At 39.4% G+C, this 13,225-nt stretch overlaps 1 protein-coding gene across 1 annotated transcript in view; it reads left to right on the top strand.

Moving 5' to 3' along the window:
* RELN (reelin) overlaps positions 1-13,225 on the top strand; it is a gene marked incomplete at both ends in the record, with an annotated part of 285,441 nt that overhangs the window by 128,128 nt on the left and 144,088 nt on the right. Inside the window, one exon of the mRNA XM_080343887.1 lies at positions 8,323-8,419. Within this exon, the coding sequence (XP_080200013.1) occupies positions 8,323-8,419 (97 nt within the window). The remainder of the gene's footprint in view (positions 1-8,322; positions 8,420-13,225) is intronic.

The raw sequence follows: 13,225 nt of genomic DNA, 5'->3' as shown, positions 1-13,225 counted from the left end.
AAGTTGAAGAGCAAAACCAGTAGATCCCAACTCTCATTAGCATGACGCTAATGGGATGGAATACTCTTATTGATCAATCTGGATATCATTCAAGCTCTGCCCCATCCTTGCCCCCCTTCCTTGCTGCCTCACACCTGTGGGCAGAGAGCTCAGAACGTGCTTGACTCTCAGACCAGAGCAATTAAAAACATTAACTCTGTGCTGGGATGTTGTCTGCTTGTTCTCGAACTAAGTCCAAATAATGAGCATGCTAGCTATGGAAAATAAAGGTTTCTAACTGTATGAAGAAAATTAACCCATTTTCAATCAAACCAGCACAGGGACCTAAATATATTAGTTTATTAATTAATTGATTAATGACTGAGAAGTTCTAATCTCATTGAGGGGTGTGACAAATTCCCATTGACTTCAGATTTTTAACTAATCTAAAAATCAAAAGAAGAAGTAGAGCTGAGTTCAGTGAATGGTTTTCTATGAAGATTTTGATTTTTTGAAATCACAGTCATTTCAGGGAAAAGGTGATGAATTTCAATAATTGAACTTTTTTTTTTCATGTTCATGTACATATTTCTGGTGAAGCTAACCAGTAAAAACTCCTCCTAAACTGAAATACAGTCTTTCCAAATCACTCAAAAGAAAAAAAAATAGCTGGAATTAAATACCTCCATTTAATTTTTAGCTACTGAAAAAGTTTAGACTGGTTTTATTTTCTTTTATTTGTTTCTTTTTTGTGGAAGGAAAATTTTTTCAAAACTTTTGTTTTGTGTAGAAAGGAACACCCTTCCCTTCCCAGCTCCATACAGCATCTTCCATTTCCTAGATCTTTTTCATTCAATGGGATTCCTGAGTACAGCTATTCATATTATGACAGTCTACATCTGAAACTGCAAGCACGGGTTGTTGTAATTCTATAACCAGTAGGTACTGTTGGAGAATCTCGGCACCCTACGTGTGTAATAAGGCAAGTACAATTTACGACAGGTCAGGCAGAAGCTTTATGAACTCTGATCATAGTGAGAGAGAGCACTCAGACAGCAACCCCCCTTCTGCTACCCCATTTTCCGCCCAGTGACTGCAGAGACCCGACCCATATGCTGTTTCAAAAAACAAGGAAAGAGGTGAGGAAAAACAATAATTTCAATGTTAATAAAGCCAAGTATCCACCCCTGGCAGGGATGGACTTTTTAAGTCATTGCCGCAGTTCTAAGGACTCCAACAATAAATAACATGACACTATGGAGAGATGGATGTTGGTGGAGCCTGGGAGCAGCACACCCAGTATTATCTTTGCTCAGAAGTGAGGAGTTAGAAACAATGGCAGACTGTTAGCTTTTAGTCAGGTGTTATTTTAGCAAAGATAACTCATAGCCAGAACTCTCAAACTTAAGCATTAATAATTTTACCACCACAATAATCATAGTGATGGAGTACCATTTCATACGATATACATATGTACATCACAAAAGAGGAAGTAACAGGTCTTTTATAGTATAAAAACAATTCTCCTCTATATTTCGAATATTCCCACTGGTCATAATATACCCAGATAAACCCATCTATCAGTCTTAACATGAAATTTTCAAGGTTGGAGTCCCCTTTTTTGTATGACATGGTTACTGACTTCTCTACTGTTTCAAATCCTGTTACAGACATGTAACTAACTTTATTAATTTAATTCATACAAGACACAGAAATATTTTAATGGCTTTGTTTATCTTGTTCAGATAAATTCTTGATGTTCATTTTAGCAATTACCTGCATTTGTTAATTAGGAATACATTTTTTGTTCTGTAAAATCTTCATTTTCCTTCTTATTAAGGCCTGTCACAGTTTTCCATCTGTGCAGGTCTTTCACAGTTTCACCACCTTATGTAAAAAGATTGCGGTTTATGGAATTTCACGGATATTTTTCTTTTGTACATACTTATTGTAATACTTTTCAATATGTGCCTTCTATTTTCCTTCCTTTTGTTCCTTTTGTATGATCTCTTTAAATGTTTTTCTGGACAGATGCATTAAGGACCTGGGATACTACAATATGAAAAAAAACCAACAACCTCTTTCTTTGTGAGAATGAATAGATCAAGGACTCTTAATGGGTTACAGAATAGCTGCCAAGGTAGATAGCTTTAGCAGCAGTGTGTTAAATGGACTCGAGTGGGAAGAAATGAGAGGAGGCATTATTTCCCTGCAGATGTCTCATAACTCACAGAGGGCCTGTCTGTTGGGAGCCTCCATGATTTATTTATCCATTGCTCTCTTATCTTTAAATTCATCCTTGCTTTATAGAAGTCTCAACAGAGAAATTTCAGGCTAACAGAGCCCCCTGTCTCCTCCATCTTTTGTCCCTGAGATTTGGATTTGGTCCCCCTGGAATAACCTTGACCCACCTTAGTTGGCAGATCACTGCAGAGAGGTGTGTGCTGGCAGGGAGAGTCCCCAAACTCATTGCAATCCGGAGGCAGATTTTCCTGTAATAATAACAGAAAGACAATATCTTCAGCAATGCTAAATAGATGTGTAATACAAATTAAAAAACTGTAATGGGGTATCACGAGGTTTTCTGCACAAAGGATTTCTACAGTAGCTCTGCCTCCAGCGAAGACCCACTTAGTGGCAGAAAGCTCATTCTCATTTGATTGTCCAGTGGGAGTTAAAAGAGGGATTATTAACAGTTTATGCCATCCACCCTAAAATTGCCTTTTTTTTCCCCTGACAGCTGCTAAAATCCTGTCTTTACCACAAACATTTGTGGAAACTGCTCCAGCAGTATTTCCAGCCCTCTGTCCCTGCTCTGCTGTGCTCAGAGCGTGTGGCAGCAGCTGCCATGTGTGCAGCGACACTCCAGCAGTGCCATGTCATCAGGGGCCAGTTAGACTAAGCCACTCTAAATAATTTCTGAAACCATTATTTGTGTAAAGATGAAAAGAGAAGTGTTTGTATTTTCCTATGGTCTTTTCTTCCCAAATCCTACATAACACTGGCTTGGATGTGATTAATATTGTCACGATCCTCCTGATCCCCTTCCTGGCATATGCAACTCTGGCAGAGATGTACAGTCCAAGTGCACAAGCAAAACATGTTATAGCTTCTGTCTGTGTCTAATTTTATGGGTCCCAGCAGAGCTGGTGTGTCACTCCATTGCTGGAAGAGGCCTCATATCAAATAACTATTTTGCACAAGGGCACTGTATGATTTTGAGAGTGACTGCCTGTTTTTTATGGACTTCTGCTCTTTCAAATCATTAAAAGACGCATCCTACACAACAACCATCAGTTTTTTCAGAGGCTCAGGAGTGAGGAAGGAGTGGCTACAGGTACTTCTTGAGCTGCAAGGGGGGCAGAAAGGAATGGTTGGGATGGGACTGCTTGTAAACAGAAAAATCACAGCATTTGGGAATGGGTTTCTGATCTAAATCACAGTTTGATGATTGAAAGAAAACAAGAGAAACTGCTAAAGGATGAGGAGAGGAGGCAGCAGGAGGGGACGTGTAATGAGAAGGAAGCAGGGAGGATTTCTGTGCCAGAAATGCAGGAATGGGAGCATGTCTCATCTCTCTTATTTTCTGGGGACTCAACCCACACCATGGGGATTTTGTTGTGTGATGTGCCCAACTGATTTTTACATTCTTCCAGTGTGCAGTCATATCAGAATATGCTTATTTCCAAAGTCCCCAACCCATAGGCACAAGCCTGGTCACTTGAGCAATTTTCTTGGTCTTGTTTGCCACCAGCTTTACCAAGATCTCTTTGCCTACGCTTCACACATTCATAAATGTCCAATGTATTTTATGTCTAACACATACTATCTGTGGAAGTTAAGGTCGGTGATTTTCACTCCACAGTAAACACAGCATCAATGGCCATACTAAGCGATTTACAGCTGACTGGTAGAAATAATTAGACAGTAATGTTAAGTGTATTTTTCAACAAGAAGTCTAATAGTACAGGTAACTAGTGGTCCATGACACTTGCTGAAAACTGGCAGAAGTGTGTTGGCCCAGAAATCTCACAAACTGTGGAAGCAATTGGTTTCCCCTGAAGGGAAAGGAACTCTGCACCATGTAGTACTTGCCAGGGAAAGGCCAAGGAATGCCTGGATGAAAAGTGGCCCAGTACGGGTGGTATCTGGAAGACTGCCTAGGTCATTGAACACCTGTTTCTATAACCATCTAGTCTCCATATAACCTCAGGAAAATGCAGAAGAGGGTATAAAAATGTGCTACATATGAACTTAAATAGGCAAAACAAGAACAAATCTAGAAAAAAGTACTCATTTAATCTTATGATAAATTATTTAATATTGAGACAAAAAGAGAGGAAAAAGAAGATACAGAAATTAGTAAAAAAGAGATGCTGGCATTAATGTATGTTGTTGTGTAAAACATTTTTAACAGTGGAGCTGTAGACAGCAGGGGATCCAGTCCATTTAAAAAATAAAGACTCTGTACAGAAGCTAGTTGCTGGCTAAAATCTCCTTTCCAACTTGATGCCATGTTTCATCTCAAAGCCTATCAGCACTCCAGACATCAATCATTTATAGAAGACATACTCTTCAAAGATGACGTGAAGAAAAGCTGAGCCTGTAAAATCCATCAGTGAGAAACAGGTTCCATCACTTCTTCATGGCATATTAGAAATGAAGAGGTACAGTGATATTTCTAGTGGCAAAGAGGTGGAGGAAAGCTTTGTGACAGGAGAGCGAAGTCCTAAAGTGGTTTCCAAATTGCACTAAAACTGTGGGATTAAACTTCAGAAAGATTTATGTTTAAAAATCTCTTGGCAGCTTGAGATGTTTATCGTTTTTATATTCCAGACATCACAAAAGACATCAGTCAATATAATGTCCACAAACTCAGGTATTGTATAGGGAAACAAGATGACAAATAGGGATGAGGAAACAGCAGATGTTTCCCCTTCAGCAAAGTGAAGAACAATAGCAGAGAGAGGTGGGACTCTCTAAGCCAGAGATGAGAGTGGTGGCAGGTCTGCAGAGAAGACATCTAGATGAATATGACATGTGTCAACAGTGGCAGTGAGCACCAGCTGTGAAGAGAAAGCTGAAGTGATTTTAATGTGCTAAAATTTAGACTAGGCAGGTGAGAAAAATAATGTGCAAAGCTGCACCCAGCCAGGGCAATTAATACTGTCTCCTGTTTGTATAAATGGAAAAGAAATTAACCTTCCTGTCTACACCAGGAGAGGAGCAAATTGGATCGTTTCTGAGCACGTTATATGACGACGATGATCTGAGGAATAGCAGATTAATTATCTTACTCTTCATGCATTACTGTCAAGCTACTGCGCAATTTATTGCCAGAGGTAATGCATTTCAAAGAGAGCACAAAGGTTTGGATCAGGATTACCAACAGCCATCCGATTTCTTATGAGAGGAGTCACCCTAGAAAAGATGAGTGATAATGAAACTGCTGTATTAGAAGGGCAGTGTTTCACAGAATCACAGAATGTCAGGGATTGGAAGGGACCCCAAAAGCTCATCCAGTCCAATCCCCCTGCCGGAGCAGGAACACCCAGATGAGGTTACACAGGAATGTGTCCAGGTGGGTTTGAATGTCTCCAGGAGACTCCACAACCCCCCTGGGCAGCCTGTTCCAGGCTCTGTCACCCTCACTGAGAAGAAGTTTCTTCTCATATTTAAGTGGAACCTCTTGTGTTCCAATTTGAACCCATTACCCCTGGATTTCCAGATAGTATTTCACAGACCATATTACAGAAGTAGAGTAACTGATTTATTTTGTATTCATTGAAATATGAGAATTACAAAATTAAAATATCCCTTGGATTATGTATCCTGTTCATTTATGAGGGTGTAAGTGGTCCCAACATTACATTCATAGGCAAAGTTTTCCTGCCATATCTGCCTCCTCCCTGTACATATCAGGAGTTCAGGCAGATGTTCCAATTTAAAACCCCCAAATATAGGGGCAGTTAATGAAAATAATGCTGATAAACAGCCAGAATCTACAGAATTCCATGTATTCTTTCAGTTCCTGCTCTTCAGCTATCAAAGTTTACGGATTAAGTGAAATCTAGATAGTGACAAAAGACATACTTTGTGAACTCTGTTTCTCTTCTTTCTTTTAAAATATAATTTGGTTGCCTCACATGCTCTCTTCTTGCCCTATATTGAGAAATAAAATTATTGGCCATCTGTGGCTTCTATAAGTAAATATTAACTCATTGAAGTATATAGGAACTACATTACTGTATTAGAGGATTTAAATTTGCTGTTTAAATCCAAAATGCTAAATGTTACCAACGTGAATTGCTAAATGACTTTCCTTACATGCTCATACAGGAAAAAAACCTCAAGGATTTTTTACATCTGACTTTGTTTTGGGAAGTGCAGCTGAAACTGATGTTTAATAAAATCTTCAGAATACAGAAAGAGGCATTTATCTTTGACTTCTGTGATCGACTTGGGCAAAAGAAAGCCATTCCTGTGCTGAATTCACCCAGGACCAACTGAAGAGACCTAAAATAACAAATACAATCAATTATTCACCACATCCTATGCATCTGAAAACCTAACATCTATCAGTCAGCACAGCTTAGCACTCACAGACCTGCAGGGTATTTTATGCTGTGCAGAGTTAACCCATTCTGCCAAAAGTTCCCCACACTTTGCTGCCCTGGGAAGGTCTCCAGGGAGCCAGGAGGGGAATGAGGACCCCCAGTATGCTGCGGGAGCAGACCAGGAGGGAGCTCCACTTAATTAAGCACATACTTTAAAAATCCATTTAAACGTTATTTAGAATTACTATCTGGGTTCACAAGAGCCCATCTTCTCTTGCTCAGACTTCTTGGATGCTTGGCCCCAGCAGGGAAAGGCTTCCCAGCCCCATGGGCTGGCTGACAATGCTGCCAGCCACTTCCTAACAATGTGACTGGAGATTTCCTTTGCCCCGTCCAGGACCACGGTGTGCTGATGGTTTTCAGATACTCAGGAATAGAAAAATACTGCTCCAAGCAGTTTACAGAAAGGCTTACAGAGGTTTAACAGAACGCTTTTTAATGAAAAGACAAGAAATATAAATTAGGGAAAGAGGTGAAACAAAAAACAAGGAGACTTGTGTAGGAATCAACTACAATAATTCAAAACTCTGTCATATATGTTGACAGCAAGTCCCTACCTCCCTGGGATTTTTTCGTTTCCATCCAATTTTCTGTAAGATCTACCATCCACAAATTAGCCAGAGAATGAAAAGCCAGAAGAAAACCAAACCTTTGCAGACGACTAAACTACAGCTGGACTCTGTATATGGGAATGTGTATTTTGGCAACATTACACAATAGAAAGGGTATCCAAGCCTGAGGCACTCTGTGTGAGAGAAGCCAAAGAAAAAACTGCCTAAATATCCCTTACATGAGTCCATCACACTTAGAACTCTAAAAATCAAAGTACAGACAAAAGTCAACAAGAAATAAGATCGTTTGGAGTCAGTTCACCCTCGCTTACAATGGAGTTGTTCCAGGAGCAAATGTGAGCCTGGAGGCTCAGTTAAAGCTGAGCTTTGGATGTCTGAAGGCAATGTTGGTCAGCACTGTTGGAGGTGGTTTGTCAGGGCCTGGCAGCATCTCCGAGGTTTTTTTAAAACCTTCTGCTCATGCTAAGAGCTGATACCCTGATCCTTGAAGGTGAGAGAGAAAGCCCTTTCCCTCTGCTCCACAGCCAGGCTGCCTGCAAAGCCCTTCATATTAAATTAAGAAATATCAGGAGAGAGACAATTAGTTGGCTCAGCAGCACTACCAACCTCCCCTGTTACCAGGATTATGGGATATCACAAATATGAATAAAAAGCAGCCGCAGGAGCTGTGTTACAGCAACTGGGCTGTAGGAGCCTCTTGGTGCCACATTTTGAGTCTGCCCTTTGGGGTAAAGAATCCCGAGGGCTGAAGGGGGGGCCCATTCTGCCCCTTCTCCTGAGCTGTCCCGCACAGTAACTCTGAAGTAGTGAGTTTACACATGGTGTATCAAAGGTGTGGCAAGGATTTTGGAAGAAGAGTAACTTCAGGGTAATCTGTAAATCTGAGAGTTCAACTTGGTTTCCCATGGCGTGAAGTTTTTCAGTCAGCAAGCAAGGACACTTCTTTTTGAGGTGTGACAGTGGGCAGAGAGCTCTGGTACATCACACATACAGTTGCTCAACCATTACGTTCAGCACCATGCTAACAAAGCAGTCCAATTTGTCTGAGTGCTAAGATATAATAGTCCTATTTTACAGTTTACAAAGCCGTCTCAAAGCAGTCTCAAACATACAGTTTCTGTTTTCCATGTTGAACATGGTGTTTCTTCCTGCAGGTTGGAGTGCAGCAACTGTGAGGTTGGAGAGAAGTGTGGAGTGATCATGCACGGCAACGCTGTCACGTTCTGCGAGCCGTATGGTCCCAGAGAACTGGTGAGTGAAGGCTGGATCATCTGCGGGGGCTGGGAATGCAAGCTATGAACTGAGTCTGCCAAGGCTTCAGAAATGTTGGGGTGCTTTGAAAGTTTGATGTTCAGTGGAGAGACTCTTAAGCAAGGTGATAGGGCCATAGAAGAGCACCTCAAGAACATCCCAGTGTTATAAACTATAGATGCTAACCAAAGGTTATTGTAGTAGTTTGCAAGGGAAAGTCTCTTGTGCATCCAAATTATTTAAAGTATCTATAAATGACTGGAAAAGCAAAGAAATATTAATAGAGCTGTGTTGTCAAACTGGCATGATTCTCTTTTTATTTATGACAATACAATCGAGAAAAGGTTCATTTTTCTTCTCCTATTTTATTAGCCATGTCCTGTTTTTTCCTTGTTGCTGTTGACAAATGTTAATTTGACTGTAAAACATCACTTGTGAACAATGCATCCTACAGGCTTAAATGCAGCCTGGGGCAAGCACCTGCCAGTCTCAGGAAAGTGTATGTAACAAATTGAGTCATGATGAAGGTGACAGAATTAATTTTATTGCAGGTTATTTTGGTCATAAAATTGCTGTGAGGAACAACATGGTGCAATTTGCATTAACTTGGGATCATCTAGGTGTGGAAAATGAATTGAAAGATAAATAACCAATGCCCACATACTGATGCTGGGTAGCTAACTACAACAATGTATGTAAAATGGGAGTTTTGGAAAGAACTGAAAAATTAAAGAATAAGCTCAAAGCCTGTGTAATTCAAATTAATTTTCATGTTTTCAACAGTCTTTTGGGTGGAGGGAGAGCCTGATTAGAGCTATTTGAAGAGCACACATGGAAGAGGGCCATAAAATAGATGTGGTTTTGGCCAGGCATCTTCTCATCATTTCAGAGGCTAAATTCTTTTAATGGGGTTAATTTTACACGCTTAACAGAGACCAGAACGCCACAAATGCAATGTAGATATTGCTGGTGTGGTGACTGAAAGTCATAAACACATATAAAACTAATTCAGAGGTTTTACGGATAAAGGAGATTTTCAGTCATTTCCTTCACAGCCAGTTCCAGCAAGGGAATACTGACAGGGATGCTAAATTACCTCTCTGCTACTTTGCATCCTATTTGAATGTACTATGCTTCATTAACTAGAGATGCATTGTTTTATGCCCTGTGCAAAAATGAAGTCACACCACTGGGCTATTTTTCCCAATTTTTAAACTCATTTTTAGTTGCAGTATTGGGCATAGGTAACACTCGTTGAAAAATGATCTATTTATGACATTTAGCAAAACCAGGGTCCCAGCTATGAGAGTTTTGAAACATTATTAATTAGATGTCTTCACTCTGCTGATATGTAATTTAGAGTATCCTTAGTAATCACAAATTGGCTTCAAAATGTGTTGTTGGACTGTATTTGTTGTATTACCATGTGGTAAGATAGCCCTACCATGGCATCAGAAACCTGGAAAAAAGAATGATTACACCAAAGTGTTGTGATTAAATAATCAGCTGAAAAAATCCTCATGCATATAAGCAGCAGCCTAATAATGGTAGTGTTTATAAATATTATGGCAGTGTTGCAGAAAAACGGAAACCTTCTGAAGGAACATACTAATGACTGGAGGTTTTGGATGAGCACAGGACAGTCTTCATGCCAGAGTTCTGACCTAGTTTTATTTTTGAATATCTACATAGGTTTAAATCCTTGTTTTCTGAGAACCAAACTACTTCTGATTTGTAGTCCTGTTTCAACAATTTCACAACATATCTCTTCCTATCACTAATTTAAAAACTTGTTTCATTTCTTCAATCATCGTGCATTTTTATTCGACCACCTTTACCATTTGAATCCTAGTCTGTCCCTGCTTGAAATGGCTCTTGAAATCTCAGTTCCTGTTTGTGGCTCCTAGTGCCACATTATTGCTTCAAAAAGCTTAGTGAAGAAGAGTTGAATTTGCAGAATGTATTATATCAACAGCTGTGACAGCTGCTGATTTGCTTCCTTGATTTCCCCCTCTTCTGATTCCCAGCAGCTGCCTGTTTCTGCAGGCAGAGGGTTTCTTAATGCCACCTTCTATGGCTGTTGGTGAGAATTTACCAGCAGCAAAATTGTGGAAAGACGTACAGTGTCAGAGATGTTGCAAGTAAAGAAATAGCTACTAACGGCTTCCTCCCAGCCTCTCTGCAGCATCTGAACTTAGTTGTCCTTCACAGAACTTTGCAAAAAGTTTTAGTGTGTCTAATGCTTTTTTCTAAAGCATTACTGAAGTGACTAACAACACAGTCTAGCTTAAGTCTCTGTGAACACCTCCTCTGTGATAACTGGTACATTTAATTTCTTGGTGATTTGGGCTACTCAACATTGATAAAGGGTTTTGTTTTCAAATTAGAACTTACACAACAGAATTAATTGAATGTAAACTAATATAATAGGTACTCATAACTCAAGTCAGAAAGCACCTTATTATTTGTCATGATAAATGTGATACCTAATACTGCATCAATCTTGACAGAATGCACATAAATGGGGATGTGACTGTGTTTTTAAAGGAGTTATGTAAATGCAGCTTTCCTGGTTTTGTTGAGAGACTAAAATTACCTGTTAGGAATATTCCAAAGAGAGGAAAACTGTATTTTAAGTAAACATTATGTACAGATAGTGCCAAATTTTCAAGCATTTCTCAATGCTGCTATCTGAGATGATTGTGTCTTGTTATCAGCTAACCTTCAATGCATCTTAGTGAAGATCCCATTCTTTAATATTTATAACAAGTTCCTCTCTGTATGTAATATGTATGTAGAAAAGAAACAAAACACACCAAAACCTCCTGTCGACTCATGCAGGTCTCCATCCTTCATTTTCAAAGGCATCATTTCATGAATACCTCAACTAAGCACACACTGGCACTGGAAGAATCCCAGTCCCTTTTGCTCTACTGCCCCATTGCCTGTCACACCACAAATGGACCCAGGTTATAATTGATTTGCAAATGGAAAAGACTTTTAGTTTAACAGAAGACAGCTATTCAAACTGATTTAAGATGTAGCTACCCAAAAACTGTTGCTAGTACATGGAAGGGAACAGAAGGCATGATCACCTAGAATGTCTAATCATACATATTTGAATATATATTCTGTGTATACACTTGCAAAGATATGGCAGTTCTTTTGAAAGTCTCCAAAGACAGAAAAACCTATACAGCTGACTGAGAGGTAACATTTGTTCTGTGTCAATGGGGTCCTAAATAACAGCCAGTAAACATCTGCATTTACGACTAGATTTTGTTCGGTGTCATGCAGTGATGTACAGAGTAATAAGGGATTTCAGACATGAGAGACGTCTCTCTCAGCAGTTTTCATGTTTGTCTGCATAGTAGATAATTAAAGAGCACTGGAATACCTGATAATGGAAGAATCTCTGCTTTCACAGTGTGGCTCAGGGAAATTATGCAGAAATTATACTGTTCATCATTACCAAATACTGATAAAACTGCCTTTGTAATACTGCCATAGTTAATGGGTGCTTGAAAGAATGTAGCATCTTCCAAATCATTGAGTCTAATCTTTACCTGGGTGCTGGGTTTTTTAGACAATGACAGTTTAGTGTCCATGAGCTCAAATATTTAGCTATAGTTTGCTGATTACCACTTTTTTTCATTCTTATCTAATATCTGGTTTCCTCTACATCACTTATACAAGGAAAGCAGGAGGATCATTCAAGTCCTCTGGGTGCTCCACTTGGAGCTGCCTCCATGCAGATTCCCAGCTGAGATCTGGTAGGAAAAGCTTGTTAACCTCAGGAACTTGCTTCTGGGGCTGCATTTGCTCAGAAGTTTGGCTTCTCTGTGGCATATCCACGTTATGACGTGGTGCATGGATGAAGATCACAAAGAGTACATCCGATGGAAGACTCTGCTACTGCTCTCATGGGAAATGACATGAATGATTGGCATGTAGGTTCTGATGTGGGAAGACAACTCCAAGGTCTTGAAATCTAGGATGCAGGCATCACTGGCAACAGTATCAGATGAATTTTTTTAAGGTGTTTGTTGTCCCTGTTTTTCCAGTTAGATGACTTCTTTTATGATTGTGTAAACATACTGTCTGCCCAGGTCATGTCTTTTTTCCTTTCCTCTTTTGATGTAATGTTGCTGGTGTCTTTCAGCTTGTACATTTTCTCTTCTTCAATGTAGCCCTTAAAATCTACTCATAATCATAAATAATCTTTTTGTTGGGTCTTTTGCTGAAGTGAATAAACCGAACTTCGAACTTCCTCTTTTTAGGGCAAAATCTCCAGTTGGTGTTTCTACTTGCTTAACAGTTGCAATGATTTTTCAGCTCTTTGACAAAATAACTAGATCAGGCAGTGGTTTTAGGCAGTGCTTCTGCATTGCTTGTTCTGTAGCAGCAACACAAAGTCCAGTTTTCAAAATGAATTGAAAATAAACACGTGTCCTGCACAACAGTGCTTTTTATCTTATAGTATTTTCAGGAAAACAATCCTAGTTTGAACTATTGAAATACAGGAGCATTGAAAGAAGGGAGAAAGGAAGTCCTCAAGGGAGGGTGGTGTGCTGAATACAGAGCAAGCTGCTCAGTCTTTTCTGCATATTTCTAGGTCTTGTTTCGTTATGAACAGTGCATAGATGCTACCATAAAATTTCATTGTATATATTATGTAGCATTACCAAGTTTTTGTTTCATTTGCTGTTGAAGACTTAGATTTTGTTATACCCTCTTAATATTTCATGTTATTATTTTAGGTTAACTTAATGCTATTTTTATTATTTATTTATGATCATTTTTAGT

This window comes from Nesoenas mayeri, assembly GCF_963082525.1.
Source record: "Nesoenas mayeri genome assembly, chromosome: 1".
NCBI lineage: Eukaryota > Metazoa > Chordata > Aves > Columbiformes > Columbidae > Nesoenas > Nesoenas mayeri.
Note: the sequence above shows the minus strand (reverse complement) of the source record. Positions and strands in the feature narration are given on the sequence as shown.